Source organism: Engystomops pustulosus, chromosome 5 (genome assembly GCF_040894005.1).
Source record: "Engystomops pustulosus chromosome 5, aEngPut4.maternal, whole genome shotgun sequence".
NCBI lineage: Eukaryota > Metazoa > Chordata > Amphibia > Anura > Leptodactylidae > Engystomops > Engystomops pustulosus.
Genome location: NC_092415.1, coordinates 57,672,032 through 57,691,542, shown reverse-complemented (window position 1 = coordinate 57,691,542; position 19,511 = coordinate 57,672,032). Strand labels below are relative to the sequence as shown.

The window sequence follows — 19,511 nt, the reverse complement described above, 5'->3', positions numbered from 1 at the left end:
TACCATAGCAGCTCCTGTCACCTTTTTTTTCTTCACATGTGTAAAGAGCTTGCATTATGTATCTGTTTCATTCCTTTTTTTGGCAATTAGACTTTGCATCTTGCTCAATGATCTACTGCATATTAATTTCTATCCATTTCTTGCCAATTACAGAGGTAAAATACAAATACTATATATGCTATTCACTTTCTTATACTCTATATACTAGCTATCTATTCCTTCATTAATCTCTTGCCAAAAAAAGAATTATTACAGTGGGTACAGAAAGTATTCAGACCCCTGTAAATTTTCTTTAAGTTTCAATGCAGCCTATTGGTAAGATCAAAGGGGCAGATTTACTTACCCGGTCCGTTCGCGATCCAGCGGCGCGTTCTCTGCGGTGGATTCGGGTCCGGCCGGGATTCACTTAGGCAGTTCCTCCGAAGTCCACCAGTTGTCGCTGCTGCGCTGAAGAGCATCGGAACGCACTGGAGTTCACCGAGCCATCCTGGATGAAGGTAAGTGCGTGTCGAGCGACACTTTTTTTTTAAAAATGCGGCGGTTTTTCCGATTCCGTCAGGTTTTTTCACGGCCACGCCCCCGATTTCCGTTGCGTGCATGCCAGCGCCGATGCGCCACAATCCCGAGGCAATACAGGCAAAATCAGCGCAAAACGGAAAAATTTGGTTAACCCGTCGCAAAACCGCGAATTGGGCCCTTAGTAAATGACCCCCAAAAAGTTATTTTCTTTGCTCATTAATTTACAGAAAAAAACAGAAATGTAGATATTTTTAACAATATATAATAAAAATCATGTGGTCTTAAATATTCAGACCATTTGCTGTGACATTTATATTTACCTCACATGCTGTTAATTTCCTTGTAATCCATCTTGAAATGGTTCTACTCCTTCATTGGAGTCCAGTTGTGTTTATTTAAACTGATTGGACTTGATTAGGAAAGGCAAACACCTGCCTATATAAGACCTCACAGAGAATGTCAGAGCGCATGAGAATCATGAGGTCTAAGGAACTGCCCAAGGAGCTCAGAGAGATAGAATTGTGGCAAGGCACAGATCTGGCAAAGGTTACAAAATAATCCACAATTGGAAAGCTACTATGTTTACTACTAGTGGACAGAAATCTGACCATGGTCACATAGGTGCAAGGCTCGTAATAACACATAGCCCTGATTACGGTCTGAGATATGACTAGCTGTGCACCTGTGTGACCATAGTCAGATTTCTGTCCACTGGTGGTAAACATAGAAGCTTTCCATAGAATGACAGCAAGCAGAGATCTAGAAATCAATGAGGAATTGATGCAGAAAGTATACAGCGGGTGGTCCCTTACTTAAGAACACCCGACTTACAGACAACCCCTTGTTACAAACAGACCTTTGGATGTTGCTAGTTTACTGTACTTACGCCTTGGGCTACAATAAACAGCTATAATAGTTATCAAAGATGAGAATCCAACATTTTTTAAATCCAATTGTCACAGAGACCAAAAAAAAATTGGCTGGGGTTCCAATGATAAAGTATACAGTTCCGACTTACATACAAATTCAACTTAAGAACAAATCTACAGAACCTATCTTGTATATAACCCGGGGACTGCCTGTATTGAAAAATTGTATAACGTTTTATCATAAAAACAATAACAATAATTCGCTTATATGGGAATACCCATTTAAATTGATCAGGTTGATTTGGGACACTAAACAATCCACAGGTCCTTGGTTTCATCCACATGGACTGCTGATTTATTGTCCCAAACCACATTGTACGAGTTCTCTCTGTGCATATATAAAAAAGTATACTCCCCTTGGTCCGGTACTCTCAGTGCCTGCACACTGCTCCCAGTGATGCCGGTGTAGTACAGCCCAACTTCAGTATACAAGTGTCGTAGGTACAGCAAATGTGCAATGAGACAGATTATTGTCCCAGCTTCACTGAGGTAACACAAGAGGAGCCGTAGGTCAATACAGGTCAATTTGGGACTTTAACCTCTTACCGACACACGCTGTAACAAGTACGTAATAGTGCAGAGCGCGGGTTGAACCCTCTCCCGGGCTGAACCCTCTCCATAGCCGGTAAGTCTTTGCTGCACATTGCAATTAAAAAAAGTTTTAAAAAAATAAAAATTATAGTAAAAAAAACATAAAAATTCTAATCACCCCCCCTTTCCCTAGAACTGATATAAATAAACAGTAAAAATCATAAACACATTAAATATCGCGGCGTCCGAAAATGCCCGATCTATCAAAGTATACTAACATTTTTCCACTGCATTTTTGGCCATTTCCAAAAAATATAAACAATTCAATAAAAAGTGAGCAAAAGATTGTACAGTCCTAAAAATAGAAGCACTGAAAACATCATGAAAATTTGCATAAAATGACATCACCCACACTGAAGTATGAAAAAGTTATTAGTGCCAGAAGATGGCAAAATCTTAAAAAAAATTTTTTGGACAGGAGGTTTTAATTTTTGTAAATGTATGAAAAAATTATAAAACCTATACAAATTTGGTATCCCCCTGATTGTACCGACCCAAAGAATAAAATAGACATGTTATTTGGGGTGCACAATGAATGCCCCGTAAAATCCAATCCTACATTTGGAATTTTTTTTCCCACTTCCCAGTACACAGCATTTTCAATACCATCACTATGAAGTGCAATTTGTTACGCAGAAAACAAGACGTCACACGGCTCTTTATGTGTAAAAATAAAAAGGTTATAGATTTTTAAGGTGGGGAGTGAAAAATGAAAATGAAAAAACAAAAAAGGGCCAGGTCGTTAAGGGGTTAAGGACCTGTAATTGGTTTAATGTCAGAAATTGACCTGAGACGATCTCTTTAATGTTCTTGTATTTGCATCTCCGGTTATTTTCTGTTTGTAAGCTGTGTTATTACCTTCTAAAGTATCAAAAGATGCATCAATCCCGGAACATAGTAACAAGTCATTTAATAATTCAGAGCTGGAATCGTCATCATCAGCCTCAGTTTCTTCTGTTGTTGATTTTAACTTTGGCACTGTAAGAACATCAAGAATATTTGTTATCGATTTCATCCAGATTTGCAGGCAGAAAGTGTGCAGGAAGGTGGAAGAGATGTTTTAAATCTCCTCCAACTTACATAGAGTAGGATTTCCAGAGAAGATTTCACCTGTGGTGATCCATAGGGTAAAATCTGTGACATCATCTAAACATAACGCATCAAAATCTCTCAAGAATTCTGCCAAAACCACAAATATGTCACCTTGTGTATCCCATAAAAATAAGTCTACCTATGGTGTAAAAGGAATTCCTAAATTTATAGCTACAATAGGTTGCAAGAGTACATACGCAATCCTTAAAGGGAACCTGTCACCAGGGGCCTCATTTTTCACTAAAGACAGGTTGCAGAAGCTTATTACACCTGCAGTGCAAATCTGCCTCTCTGCCTTTTCCATGCATTTGCATTACAATATAATTGTGTGTTATAACTTACCTTGCTCCATGACAAAGTCCTGGGGTAGTCACAGGGGCTGCACTTTGGTTTAGATGCATTTCAAAAAACAACATGTGCCTTGTCTGTGTTACTCACTCCTCAGAGCTTGGCCCCCACCTCTGTGCTCCTGTCTAGCTCCTCCCTCCTGCTTCTTCTCAGAGGTAACAGCCTGGTCAGCCTGACATCAGTGGGGGAGGGACAAGCTGTACAGGAGGCAGCCTGCGGCTCAGACAAGTCACATCTTGTTTTTTTGAAATGCATCCAAACCAAAGTCCAGCCCATGTGACTACTCCAGGATTTTGTCAGGATGCAAGAGTAAGTTATCAAAATTATAGTTTTCGATAGTCCTAGGACCACTTAATGGTCGGACCTGTAGATTTAATTCATATATTTACAATTGTTGCTTAGGGAGCAACACAAGAGGTCCTTGTGACCAGTTAAAATTTAACTTTTACTTCAATATTCCTTAAAAAAGGGGATCACAATATAAACATATATATATGAGCCTTGACATAGAGAGACGCATTAAAAGAATATGGCGAATGTGGGGGAAATTCTCAATTACTATTGTATGCTAGTACGATAGGCTGGTGGAGCAGTATGACTCGCTAACGGGTGCTACTGTACCGATGTACTATCGGGATAGTCAATTGTAAAGTGATTGCTGATAGCGGCTGTATACCTTACTGTGGTGGTGTGTACCAAATTGTCTCTATAGGATATACCTATTCACCTCTGGGGACTAGTATATTTTCACACCACAAACAATAGCATACTTGATTTTAAGCTAAATCACACCATCCACACAGCACATTCATACATTGATAGTCGTTGGCATGTATTACTGGGCTAACGGTCTCTGCAGTGCGACCCTCAGTCCTAAAGGAGTCTCCACATAGATCGCCATCAATTAAAAATAGGCTCAGGCAGCCCCCCCGACATGTTTCGCCATTGACATGGCGTCCTCAGGGGGTATCGGGGCTGAAATTTCAGCCCCGATACCCCCTGAGGACGCCATGTCAATGGCGAAACATGTCGGGGGGGCTGCCTGAGCCTATTTTTAATTGATGGCGATCTATGTGGAGACTCCTTTAGGACTGAGGGTCGCACTGCAGAGACCGTTAGCCCAGTAATACATGCCAACGACTATCAATGTATGAATGTGCTGTGTGGATGGTGTGATTTAGCTTAAAATCAAGTATGCTATTGTTTGTGGTGTGAAAATATACTAGTCCCCAGAGGTGAATAAGTATATCCTATAGCAGTGGTGGCGAACCTATGGCACTGGTGCCGGAGGTGGCACTCAGAGCCCTTTCTGTGGGCACTCAGGCCATCACCAGAGAGGACTCCAGGTATCTTTCTACAGTCCCAGACACCCCAGTACTTGCTGTGCATAGAGCTATTTAAAAGTGACAGCGCTACATGGGACTACTCGAGGAGTGGGAAGGTGTTGTGACTGAGCAGGGAGTATAAATCACAAATAAAATTTCTGTGTTGGCACTTTGCGATAAATAAGTGGGTCTTGGTTGTAGTTTGGGCACTCAGTCTCTAAAAGGTTCGCCATCACTGTCCTATAGAGACAATTTGGTACACACCACCACAGTAAGGTATACAGCCGCTATCAGCAATCACTTTACAATTGACTATCCCGATAGTACATCGGTACAGTAGCACCCGTTAGCGAGTCATACTGCTCCACCAGCCTATCGTACTAGCATACAATAGTAATTGAGAATTTCCCCCACATTCGCCATATTCTTTTAATGCGTCTCTCTATGTCAAGGCTCATATATATATGTTTATATTGTGATCCCCTTTTTTAAGGAATATTGAAGTAAAAGTTAAATTTTAACTGGTCACAAGGACCTCTTGTGTTGCTCCCTAAGCAACAATTGTAAATATAAGAGTAAGTTATAACACACAATTATATAGTAATGCAAATGCTTAGAAAAGGCAGAGAGGCATGTTTGCACTGCAGGTGTCATGGGCTTTTAGAATCTGTGTTTAGTGAAAAATGAGGTCCCTGGTGACAGGTTCCCTTTAAAAGTGAAGGTTTAAAAACGGTAATAAGTGTTGAAGTTCCTGATTACCTAGTAGGGTACCTATATTCTCAATATACTTTTCTCTCAATACATTTTAGGGAGAAAGTATGTTTAGGAGAGATAGGAAGGAAACCAATAATAGACATTATTAGATAAGGTACTTTAAAGTAAGGTTACATTCAGACAGCCATGTTCTCACCTGGACCAGATCCTGGGCGAGCACAGGGTCGGGAGAAGGAGGAGGGGAGTGCTATTCACCCCTTCTCCCTCCATAGGCAGAAGAGTGGCCAAGAATTGGTCACTGTGTGTGCTCACCGCACTGTCACCGGGAGCCATAGACTTCTATTTTGGCTGTGATCTGGAAAAAATTGGTGCTTTACCTAACTCTCAAGTGCCCAAAGGCACTTGAGATATATAAAACATGTATATCAGGAGAGGCATGAAGAACAAACCAGGTAGTATGTCCTAAAATTACTGAAAAAGTAATATAAACATACAGCCCATTAAAGTCCTACAATGACATAAGTAAATGATGTTTAATCCATACACACACACAAGTAGATTACAAGCTGTAACTTTACAAAAGTAGTGCAATAGACACGGTAAAAAGTGGTATAAAACTACTTGGCATTCTGCGCTAAGGCATTTCAACCAACGCTGGTCTTTTTCAAGGAGTGACGCCAAATAATACTTTCCTGGTACTTATAATACCAGTACTTATAACATACTCACTGTAACACCCACCTGTGTGCACAGCGCGTGGGCAGCTACATGAGTGTCAAACAAAGGAAATTAAAGTCATTTGACTCCAACAATGACCTAAGGCTATATTCACATGACCGTATGGGGGGCACATATACAGCTGACACATATACGCCGTATATATGTCGCCCATGGACGGAAATGGGCTCATGGTGCCGTAAGGGAATGGTACGGTGCAGCACACATGCGGCAACCGTACCGTTCGGTAGCCGGGATAAAGACAGGACGTGTGCCGTTGTGCTACGGTACGGCGGGCACAAATCGTGTGAATGTAGCCTAACCCTGATCTCTCCATTTCTGTCTGTGATGCCATCATTACCCTGAGGCAGCAGGCCGCTGTCTTGGGTTTGTCATGGGCTCCCACCGCTCCTTTGCACCATATATTCAATCTCTTGCTCGTTCTTATTGGATGCGGCTTAGAAACATCTCTGAAAGCTCTAAAACACTAATTGTTGCTCTGATTCTCCCTACTAATCTGTCTTCCAACTACTAAACTCTCTATTCTACAATCTATTCTCAATGCAGCAGCCAGGCTCATCTTTCAGGCCAAACGCTACACGGGTGCCTCCAGTCTGTGCCACTCACTGCACTGGCTTTCCGTCTCCTTCCAAATACAGTTTAAATTTAGCTCTGCATAACGCTGCACCTCCCTACCTCTCTCATCTCAGTCTATCGACCAACCCGTGCTCTTCGATCTGACAGCGATCTTAGATTATCCTCTTCTTTTTTAATCAAAACATCTTTATTGTGGTTTTTTAACATTTTTAAAGACAAAGACATACTCAAAAATGCAGGACATTAGTGGGGTGTATGTTTATACGACTTTTTCTGGTTTCTCTGGTTTGTTCTTCATGCCTCTCCGGATATACATGTTTTATATATCTCAAGTGCCTATGGTAAAGCACCAATTTCGGCAAGATCACAGCCACAATAAAAGTCTATGGCTCCCGGTCTCGGTGCGATAGCACAGTCTTGGCCACTCATTTGCCTATGGAGGGAGGAGGGGTGAATAGTGCTCCCCTCCTTCCGGCGCCTCCTATGACGTTAGGCAGACACTCCCTCACACCCTGTGGACAACTTTGCCGTACGCGGAACTTGTTCTGTCACCGCTGGAGTCAAGTGACGTCCCTCTCCTCCGTTTGAAACCCATATAGTTGCACATGCGCCATGAACACAGGTGTGTGTTATAATGAGTACATATAAAGGCCCCTTTGAGGATAAAGGTCCCTCATGGTATAGAGCAGTGATGGGAAACCTTTTGGAGACAGAGTGCCCAAACTACAAGCTAAATCCACTTATTTAACGTGAAGTGCCAACAAGGGTTTTTAAGAAGTAACTTATTGCTTCCTGTTCTTCCACATCAAAACCTTCTCACTTTTCCCGCAGTTCCAAACAGCCAATGAAGTGTCACTTTAAAATAGCATTGAGAGCAGCATCTCTTAAGCTGCCTGGAACTGCAGGAAGGTTTGTTGGATTTGGTGAACTCTGTCCCGGGCCAATGGTCTGAGTGCCCAGAGAAATGGTTCAGAGTGCCACTTCTGGCACCCGTGCCACAGGTCCACCACCACTGGTATAGAGTGTTCAAATCCTGTCTGGCCAAAAAGATATGTTATTGAATAAGATTCAATAATTTAGAGACCTTGTGTCCTGACACATCTATTCAAAGGATTCCCTGCCTGACCTCTCCTCTAAGGATTTCCAAGCAGACAGCCAATAGGAGTCTGTAGAACAGCATAAGTCATTCAGTACCGATAATAACAGAAACCCGTTATTAATATTTAATATTTTTGTGTGTTAACAACCTTGATGTGATGTTTTAGATTTCTCCTCCAGAAATTCTCTGATTTTTTCCACCCATTGGTAAAGGATATTCTCACCAAGATTCTGCCTAGGAGAGTTAAATATAAAAATGAAACATATGCTGTTATTGGTACAATATTCTGCATAGCATTTAGGATTATACATAAACAATCCCTGCTTAGCCGTCTTCTTCTAATCTAGTGACATTCCACATATTTAACAGAATGTTCTTAAATCTTGTGGAAGATTATCAGATTTGCTAGATTATTTATTCAGATATAAAGGAATGTCATTATCTAACAATACATTTAAAGGGGTTTGCCCATGAAAGATCATTTTTAACCCTTTCCTTTACAATTTTACTCAGTTTTATTGCTGTTTTATCTCCTATCAGTCAGTGAAGGTCAGTGTACGATAGCAGAGTGTGGGCGGGGCCTCTCTAAGCAGACACATTACTGTATTATCCATCTAATTCTGTGTATTGACAATGTGGTTAGATTATCAGGGTACAGGTTTACATACACTTTCATCTGGCTTCGGAACATTGTACTAGTATCTGACACATATAAAGAGAGATGAGACAGATCAGAGGGCTGAGATCCACGAGATGCCTAGTACACACAATTACAGTAAGCTCTCCTACATCTCTGCTATTCCACAACACACTACATCTGCTGTGCCTCCCCAGATAAATAACTTATTTGCCTGCAGCTTGTAATTCTCCTCATGCTGCTGCCAGCAGGAAGTCAGTCTATGTGTCAGTGTGAGCTCGTCCTGGACTGCAGTGGGGAAAGCAGGGAGAGAGTGCAGGGAACAGAGAGAGAGAGAATCTCAGCTCCATGGCTGTCACACTGAAATCCAAGATGGCTTTCCCGACCTTAAGTCAGAAGTTACAAGGTCAAGTCTAGGGGCAACTGAAATTGTGTACACCAGAGCAGGTTGGACTTATATCTGTGAAATGCTGTATTTTTGTTAATAACAGTGAATTAGAGAATGTGTTATATTGTTATCCTGTGTACATATAAGAAACTTGTCTTTGTGGGAATACCCCTTTAAGAAAATATTTGTGTTGTTTATTTAACCATATGAGAACGGACCCCAGCAATCCGGTGAATTGGTGGAGCATCAGGAAGAACATGAGTTCTCCTCCATTCAATAGTTCGGGAGTGATAGAAATTGACGAGCATAATGCTCAGCTATCTCCAACATCTCCAACCAAAATGGTCACAGATTCTGACCACACAGTCCTGTTTTCCTGGTCACTCTAGCAGAGCAGAGATAAATGCTGGCATTACTCCCCAGTGTCTTATTCCTCTAAACCATAGCATTAGAGCTTCACCACGGAGCTATAGAAAGTGCAGCCACATTCATCTCAACTAAAAGCCTGGAAGAGGGATGCACACAACCACATATACCACATGCAGCCTGTCAAGCCATGAGTTAAGATCCGCATTCTGCAGACAGTCATAGTCCAATGAGCACTTCCATAACTGATGTGACAACTGATGGAAGAGTTCATTGGTGCAGGAGACCGAGAAGTCCTCACTGCTCCCGGTTCCTCTCCGTACACTGGTTGTATGCACCAAGTTAGGGACCAAAAACGGCCCAAGGAGCAGGAGAGGACCCAGAAGTCACTCACTGTAATGCTCTCAGGTAAGCATTAATGCTTCTCCTGCTCCTGGCACAGCTCTGCACCGGGTCCTGATGCCGGCCCATACAACCAGGGGACACAGAACAGCACATGGAAAAGAGAAGAAGCTGCAGTGTGGTGCAGGGAACAGAAGAAAAGCCATGAAAGGAGAGGATTTATTATATTTTTTGTCTGCTCTAGGGGTCTCCAGTATTATTAGTAATAATGTTCTGTGGGTCACTAGTATTATTGTCTGCTCTGGGGGGTCTCCAGTATTATTAGTAACAATGTTCTGTGGGTCACTAGTATTATTGTCTGCTCTGGGGGTCTCCAGTGTTATTAGTATAAATGTTCTGGGGGTCTGCAGCAGTTTTATACTCTTTAGTATTTTTGTCTACTCTAGGGGTTTCCACTATTAGTATTAGTTTGCTCTGGAGGTCTCCATCGTTAGTCTGCAATGGGAGTATCCCAAGTTATTTGTCTGTTGTGGGGGTCTCACCTATTATTAGTCTGCTATGGGGGTCTTCCCTTTTATTATGTTCCTATGGGGGGAGGGGGGTCTTCCCTATTATTAGTCTACTATGAGGGTCTTCACTATTTATAGTCTGCTATGAGTTCTCCAGTGTTATTATCTGCTATGGGGTCTTATTATTATGGGGTCTTATATTATTTCTCTGTTGTAAGGGTCTCTAGCAGTAGTATTATGTGTGTTGGGGTCTGCATGATTACGCTCTGTATGTAATGTTTGGTTGCTGGGGTGGTATGTATTGCTGTACTGTGGTATTAATAATTTCTGGGGTGACATTTTGTGTTGTTCTGTTGTTGTTGTTGGTACATCTATGGGGCTTCCATCTAGACGTCTTCAAATATCTATCAATCCAGCATCACATGGATAATATTAGTACTTTATTTTAGTATTGCAAAATATAAAAGCAAACATTGTCTATTTCTATAACATAAACCAGCATAACTTACAGATACATTTCCTCCAAATTATTTGATATTGTCAAACGATCTTCTCCTCGAAGCCATGGCGCACTGTATGGGAACATTTACAAATTACTGATAATGTTTTCTATACAGAATATAGCTGCTACCTGGCAGAATACACAAGCAATAAAGTCTTCATTCTAAATACATGTTCTCAAGGAAAAACTAAAGCAAGAAGATTATGCCCTAAATGTGGAATCCATAATCATAAACACTATTTCAGGATTTTTCGTTAATGGCCTAGGCTCAATGTAGCTCTTCAATATTATATCAGTGGGGCCTAGAACCCTAAGCTTTCACTGATCAGCTGAATGAAGAAGGCACTACAAGTGAGTGCTTGAAATTCCACACTGTATACCAAGTACAGCGCCATACAAAGTGAAGTGGTCAGGCTCAGACTGGCTCAGTTGTACAATGGTGAATCCACCAATGCTACTGCGTGTAATAATGCAATGATACTGCCATGTGATCTGATACATACTAGGGGTAGATAAGCAAATGTAACGGGGTAAAGGACTTGGATGACACCAGCCTGGTCACAAGACAGAGGCATTGGACATGCGCAGGAGTAGATGGGCATTCTCCTTTGGATGCCGGGTAAGAAAAGATAAAGTTTATGGGGATTTGAGGGAAACAATTTTTAGCTAAAAGAAGGGTGTCCGTTAGGTTCTCATAGAGCCTATTAACTGTCACAAGCTGTATTTGTGAAAATGTGATGACAGGTTCCCTTTAATCTGCTGCAAAAAATATCTGTGTCAACTCACGACGGCAGGAGGGAAGAAGGACTGAGAGAGCTGTAAGGATAAAATAATAACACAGGGACTTAGACGCCCCCTATAACCCGTAAAATAGCAAATGGTGCTTGGTACTCCATTTAGCTCAGTGCTCATGAATCAGCAAGTGATGGAGATACACTGCAAGACAAATATTCCCGCCACCATCTATTTAAAGAATTTCTATTTCCAGCAGGACTCGAACGTCCCCATAACTCAATCCAGTTAACTGGCAAGGAGCCAGGTATACTTTTATCTAATATTTAAAGCTGGGTGTATGTGTGTATGTATGTATGTCTGTTAATGGAATCTGCATAGTCGTGTTTACAATCACAAAATTTTGCACAGCCCTGTGACCCAGGGAATGTCATAGACTAAGTTTTAGTTCCGCATTTTCCCCCGTGATACACTTATTAATTAACATATACAGGAGCCATTGTCTGCTGCTGTGGCAGTTAAAAGATAGACAGAGAAAGACAGCCAGAGAGGGACAGTCAGAGACAGCCAGAGAGGGACAGTCAAAGACAGCCAGAGAGGGACAGTCAAAGACAGCCAGAGAGGGACAGTCAAAGACAGCCAGAGAGGGACAGTCAAAGACAGCCAGAGAGGGACAGTCAAAGACAGCCAGAGAGGGACAGTCAAAGACAGCCAGAGAGGGACAGTCAAAGACAGCCAGAGAGGGACAGTCAAAGACAGCCAGAGAGGGACAGTCAAAGACAGCCAGAGAGGGACAGTCAAAGACAGCCAGAGAGGGACAGTCAAAGACAGCCAGAGAGGGACAGTCAAAAATAGCCAGAGAGGGACAGTCAAAGACAGACAGAGATCCATATATTTTTTTTTAACTCATTCTATTTTGTTATAGCTAAATGCAATTATTTACTATCCCGGGCAATGCTGGGAGCTACAGCCAGTTAATTATAAAAGGCAGATTGATAATTAGTATAAAAACAAAGCTATAGGAATCTATCATAAGGTGAAAATGAGAAATCCTGATGATGGGTTCCCTTTAATAACACAAAGAGGAGGTCAGCACAGTTAAGGAGTCACGCATCTAGCCAAAAAGCGGTCTATTCTCCTACCCCCTAGTCTGCACATGTCTCCCCCCTTTTTCACTGCTAACGTTGCTCACATTGGCATTGTATCAGTGATATTTATTTGGTTGGGCCAGTATGGTTGCTTTATATGTATTTACAAATAGCGATTTGTAGTTTATATGTGTATGTAGCTATTCAGATTTATTAGTGTTGCACTTTACTGGCAGGCGTCAGTGGGAGTTACTAGGCTGGTGCAGCGGCCATACTAGCCCAGGGGTTCATTGTACAACTAGTGTTTACTTTTTTGAGCAATTTTATGGCGTTTTTGTGTCCTGTCATATTGATATATGCATATTTAATAAAGTTATACACTTTATTTATTGTTTGGGCATGTTTCACGCAACCACTGTTGTTTTTTAGTTTTTGTAGGTAACTTACTTTAGCTGATAGAGGGGAGGTGCTATAGATGGGTATTCTGGTGGCAGTATCACCTAGGGGAAAAAAAGATAACATAATTGCAATAACAAAATAATTGTATGCCACAATTGTATGTATGTACATGTATACCCAGAACCTCTATGCATTTATCTTTTGTCTGGAAGTTTGGTGGCAGTCACCACCGGCCTACTGAGTGGGCGGGGCTGCCCAGGGACCACCCTCTCATTAATAGTTTCTAGTGTACAGTGCAGCAGTGTCTGTTAGAGTTATCAGAGATGTAACACTGCGGCATATGTTGTAGCACTAGGAGATGCTTACATAGTGCCGTTTTTACAGGTGATAGGTCCTCTTTAACCCCTTAAGGACGCAGCCATTTTGTAGCTTAAGGCTCAGTCCCATTTTTTGTATTCTGACTTGTGTCGCTTTATATGGTTATAACTTTTGAACACTGTTACTTATCTAAACGATTCTGAGATTGTTTTTTCCCGACATGTTGTGCTTCACTTTAGTGTAAATTTTGGCTGATAAGTTTTGCGTTTATTTAAAAAAAGAAAGAAAAAAATGATTAATTTTTAGAAAAATTTGCCATTTTCGAAATTCAAAATCATTGCGTTTTCAGGCAGATAGATTTACCACCTAAATAAGTTGCTGAATAACATTTCCCATTTGTCTACTTTACATTTTCATAATTTTTTAAATGTCTGGATAATTTATTTTGATGTCACGCGGCTTACAAATCGAATATCGATTTTCCGTATTTTCAGTATTGACTATTTTGGGGATAAATACTGTTTTAAATGAAATTTTACATATTTAGCATTAAAACCCCCCTATGTATCCCACCCATTTTCAGATCTGCACCCCTCAAACTATCAGAAACAGCTTTTAGGAAGATTGTTAACCCCTTGAGATCTTCATAGTAATTGAATCAAAATGAAGGTGAAATTTAGAATGGTCATATTTTGTCGGTTATATGTTCGTTTAGCCCTAAAATTTACACATTTCCAAAAGACAAAAAAAGGAAACCCACCATACAATTTGTTCTGCAATTTCCCCCGAGTACAGGGACCCCCCTCATGTGGTCGCTACTTATTTTATGGGCGCACAGCAAGGCGCAGAAGAGAAGGAGCGCCCTGCAGCTGCCAGGATTTTAGTTGGCCCCTTTTGAAGGCTATAAAATTTTTGCTTTTTTGTTATTGGGGCCATGTGACGGCATTTTTTTTGCGGGATGAGATGCTTTTTCCAGTGTTACCATTTTGGGGTTGGTATCCCCTATTGTTGAAAATTTAGGGACTTTTTTTGAGGCCAGAAGTAGAAAAGCATCAATTCTGTACTGGATTGTTTACTTTTTTTTTTTTTTCGGTGTTCACCGTATAGACTAATAATCATGTTATATTTATTCTATGGCTCAATACGATTACGAGGATACCATACATGAATATTTTTTCTTATGTTTTACTAGATTTGCCAAATAAAACCCTAATGTGGTGGAAAATTATCATTTTTGCATCACTGTCTTCCAAGTGGCATAACATTTTTTCTTTTTGGCTACAGAGCTGGTTGATGGCTTATTTTTTGCGGGACATGTTGTACTTTGCAACAGTATCATTCTGGAGTACTTATGTTTTGTTGATCACTTCTTATTGCATTTTTTGTGGGATTCAATAGCTAAAAATCATAATTTTTGGCGGGTTTTTAAAGCTTTTTTTTAACGGCGTTCATTGTGCGGATTCAATAATTATTTAATTTTATTCTATATATATTTATATATGGATTGTTACGGACGCGGTGATACTATATATGCAGGGTTTGTGTTATGATTTAGACTTTTTTGAGTGTTATATGTCTCTATATGTTTTGGGGCTTATGAGCATTTTTAGTGATTTATAAACTTATTTTTTATTGAAAAACTTTTTTTTTTGCTTTTTGACCATTTCCACCGTGGTACATGAACAAGCAATCATCTAATTGCTTGTTCATGATAATACTCTGCAATACTGATGTATTGCAGGGTATTAGCAGTGTCAGCCTTTGGACATGCATAGGCTGACACTGTGCCTTTAAGATGATGTCACAGACGCCATGTTAAAGGCACTGCCTTCAGGCATCTCTGGGGTCCCGATCAGATCCCAGAGATGCCATAGCAATGATTGCCGCCCCCGAAAACGGTGGGGGGGTGCCGATCGTGGAGGAAAGACCCCTGGAAGGCACATTAAATGCCGCGGTAGCGGTGTCCGCAGCATTTGACGGCTAAAACACCCACGATTGGAGCCCACTCCGACCACGGGTGTTACCCAGGGATGACAGTGGTAGATTACCGCTGACATCCCGCGACCCCAGATGCTGGCTCGGTTCCTGTGCAGAGATGAACCAGCATAGTCTCTGCGCAGTAGCTGTACTGAGCGCTATTCGCAGGACTCAGCGCAGTACAGCTACGGCGCGGAGCGCTAAGGGGTTAAGGAAGCAGAAAACCCAAGTCCTTATATTTCTACCTGTAAGCAAAGTGTCCACTCAGGATGATCCAATGAGTTGGAGATTTTAATACAAAATATTCTAGCAGCTTCATCTATTACACACCAGTCATCACCATAGATAGAAGAGAGAGCTTCAATTTCATCAATCTAAAAAAAATGAAAATATATGCAATTAATATGTTTACACGTACAACCTAAGACAATTATGACAATAATGAAGCTTTCCCCGTTGTGGGCCAGACTGGGTGGTGGATCAGGTGCATGTTTGCAGTGGTTATGGAAAGTATTCAGACCTCTTTTTTTCACTCTTTGTTTCATTGCAGCTTATTGGTAAGATAAAAAAAGTTCTTTATTTGCTCATTAATGTACAAGCTGCAGCTCATCTTGATAGAATGCTAATTTAAAAAAAATGAAATATCACATGGTCATAAGTATTTAGACCCTTTTTAGACTCATATTTAAATCACATGTTGTCCATTTCCTTCTGATCCTCCTTGAGATTGTTATAATTGCTCACTGGAGTCCAGCTGTATTTAATTAAACTGCTTGGACTTCATTAGGAAAGACACAAACCTGTCTATATAAGACCTCACAGCTCACAGTGCATGTCAGGATCATCATGTTTTAGGAACTGCCCAAGTAGCTCTGAGTCAGAATTGTGGCATGGCACAGAAGTGGCCAAGCGTCCCAAAGAATTTCTGCAGTACTTAAGGTTCCTAAGATCACAGCAGCCTCCATAATCCTAAAATAGAAGAAGTTTAGAACTACCACAACTCTTCTTCTGACGGTCCAGCCAAACTAAGCAACCGTGGGAGAAGAACCCTGGTGAGCGACATAAAGAAGAACCCCATGATCACTGTGGCTGAGCTCCAGAGATGCAGTAGGGATATGGGAGAAAGTTCACCTATCACTGCAGCCCTCCAACAGTCGGGGCTTTATGGCAGAGTGTGCCGACAGAGGCATCTATGGGGGAGGTTTAGCTATGGGTGTGTTTTTCGGCTGCAGGAACAGGACGACTGGTTGCAATTGAAGGTAAAATTAATATGGCCAAGTAAAGAGATATCCAGGATGAGAACCACTTCCAGAGTGCTCTGGACCTCAGACTGGACCTAAGGTTCACCTTCCAACAAGACAATGACAACTCTGTGACCTAAACCCCATTGAGCATCTCGATTCCAAAATGGCTTCTACCAACGTACACCAACCAACCTGAGGGAACTGGAGAGGATCTGTAAGGAAGAATGCCAGATTATCCCCAAATCCAGGTGTGAAAAACTTGTTGCATTATTCCCAAGAAGACCCATGGTTGTACTAGCTCAAAAGCTGCTTCTACCCAATACTGAGCAAAGAGGCCGAATACTTATGACCATATGATATTTGCAATATAGATTGTACATTAATGAGCAAAAAGAAAACCTTTCTTGATCTCACCAATTGGCTGCAATGAAACAAAGAGTGAAACATTTAAAGGGGTCTGAATACTTACTTACTACATGTTCATCAGAGGCTCAGCTAGGAGCATCCACCCCACACCACATCTACACACAACAAAATTTTGGGGGACCACTTCACAGTGAATGAGGGTCCCTCGGTCTCTGATTAGATGGCTCAGTCTATATATTTCCTTCTGTTCTTCCGTGTCTCTGCCAAACTGTACAACACTTAATGGATTGGCTTAATCTATTTCCTCCTAACAAAGATTTGAACCAGGGACCAGTTGAGGGGGTTATGAAAGCCAAAATACTTGCTATGATGTAAGGAGTCCAGTCTTTGGCAGGGTGGGCGATCAAGGAAACTACAGAAAGTGGGAAACTGCCCTAATCTGCTCTAAACATGCACAGAACATTAAATTGTTGTAGATGCATGTGAAATTTTGAGACTGTCCCACTCGGCTAAGTGAGAGACTGCACAACAATTCAGATGAATATAAACGGCCTGAGTGTACAGGTGTGAATATGACCTGACACCGCAGCACGTGGCCAGCACCCAGTGGGTGCACCCGGTGATTAGGCTTCATGTGTTTGGCAGGTCACATGTAGTCAGGTGGGTGTAGCTTCCATTACTTATCAATTACACATTGTCGCAACAAACCACGAGCTAATCCTGATCACATGTCTGTATGTTCATGCAGGACATACACATAGCGCATCATCGTGTCACTGGTACTACAAGCCGCTATGTACACGTTGCATCTGCCGGTCACACTCACTTGATTTTGTAAGTTTTCTTCTTCCGTGTCAGCCATGCATCCTGCATGTGTTTCCTGTGATAGTAAGGCAGCGCTGCGGGGCTTCGACACTAGGGGGCGCTGCGCATACATTTTCGGTAGTGAAGCAAGTTCTGGGAGCCACGATGTCACATGTCCGGCAGATCACATACATGGAGTCATCTGCTACCGTAGTATTCCGTCACATCAGCTAATATTCTGCAATCATATTGCTTAGTATAAAATTGTAAGGGAATTTATATTAACCCCTAACTCCACAGACTGTTTCTATGTGGGAAAAGTTTTGCAATGCAATGGGAAGTTGTAAAAAATATATGGTGAAACTGATTATTAAAATAAAACACACTTTCTTACAGGTTTTCTTTTTATGTTTTCAGTATGTGATCCAATTTACTCATCCCCTTTATTATTTGTGCCCCGGGGCGTAACATGAGGGTCGCAACCAGGCCCTAGAGGCTTAGAGGGACATTACTAATAAGGTTTAAATATTTTTACAGCGTTTTAATACCTTTAAAAAAAATGTTTATCTTTTCAGAAAAATTACAGTGTCTGTATCGCCATATTTCGACACCCCTGACAATGTACAGTGCAGCGCAAGGTCTCATTCTTCGTAGGAGAAACTGACATTTTAATTGATCCATTTTGGGGACTGCTCCATAGGAGCCTCTAAATCAGTGGTGGCGAACCTATGGCACTGGTGCCAGAGATGGCACTCGGAGGCCTCTCTGTGGGCACGCGGGCTGTCTCCCAGACACAGAGTTTGCCTGACATGGCACCTTCCTGCAGTCTCAGGCAGTCCAAGTAGTGCCCTGCTATTTTAAAGTGACCCATCCTGTGCTGATTGGTCCTGTCCGAAGAGAGAAAAGGTGAGGACAGGGTCGGATTGGAGGTCAAAGATTCTGGTAGCAATAAGTTTGTTACTGCCTAAATTGCCATGTTGGCACTTTGGGAAAAGCAAGTGTTTTTTGAGTCTCAGTTTAGGCACTCAATCTCTAAAAGGTTTGCCATCACTGCTCTAAATGAATCCCAGCTGTCATAGAAATGGACCACTGCTTCCAGACTGTTGGGAATGGATCTACGATGACAGCACCTTTTATATGGAACTGGACCTTACTGTTCAGCCTGTTAGTCCACCTCAGAAACAAAGCATGGAGCCAAAAGAAATTAGCTTGATCCCCTTTGTAGTGGACAGGAAGAGGAACCGCAGACTGTGCTCCCATTCATTTCAGAACTGAACCAACTGGTGTTAATACAAGTAACATCCACCCCTACCGATTGGTTATGATGGTCTATAAAAATTAGAAAGATATATGGTCATAGAACGTGAAATAGAAATACATACTATAGTATACTATAGGTTGCTCGGTAAGGTTACAGAGAAATACTCCATGTCGAAGAAGTAGAAGATGTCAGTGCCCAGAAAAATGACTCTTTATAGGTGATGTCCACTGGCAGCAATTAATATTAATATTAATACAGACTTCCAATATACCTTCTATGTCAATTCTTCATGGTTTTCTAGATCTCTTCTTACTGCCATTCTATATGAAGCTTCAGGGGCGTAACTACAGTGGTAGCAGCCATAGAATAGGGAGACCGCAGTGCCCGAATAGCCCGTCATCTGACCTGACACAATAAATGGAGAATGTGCACAATTATATACAAATTATGTTGCACATTGTACAGCATAGTATGTATATAACATATATGTGATGTATATGTGCTCTATCTGTGATGTGTATGTGCATATGGTCTATAGTGTCTGGATATCCTGTATATAGTGTGTATAAATGTGTGATTGTTACATGTGTGAGTATACATATATGTATATGTCTTAGGGGTGAAGGGAGCTATGCCACTCGGAAGCT

General features: G+C 41.4%; 1 protein-coding gene across 1 annotated transcript in view; it reads right to left on the bottom strand.

The window, feature by feature from the left end:
- The window catches only part of IMPACT (impact RWD domain protein), a 29,423-nt gene extending 11,658 nt beyond the window's left edge, over window positions 1–17,765 (bottom strand). The window contains 6 exon segments of the mRNA XM_072152066.1: window positions 2,898–3,017; window positions 8,080–8,165; window positions 10,683–10,745; window positions 12,943–12,995; window positions 15,435–15,563; window positions 17,626–17,765. Coding sequence (XP_072008167.1) covers window positions 2,898–3,017; window positions 8,080–8,165; window positions 10,683–10,745; window positions 12,943–12,995; window positions 15,435–15,563; window positions 17,626–17,736 — 562 coding nt within the window. The 5' untranslated portion in view covers window positions 17,737–17,765.
- Between the last annotated feature and the right edge of the window lie 1,746 nt (window positions 17,766–19,511).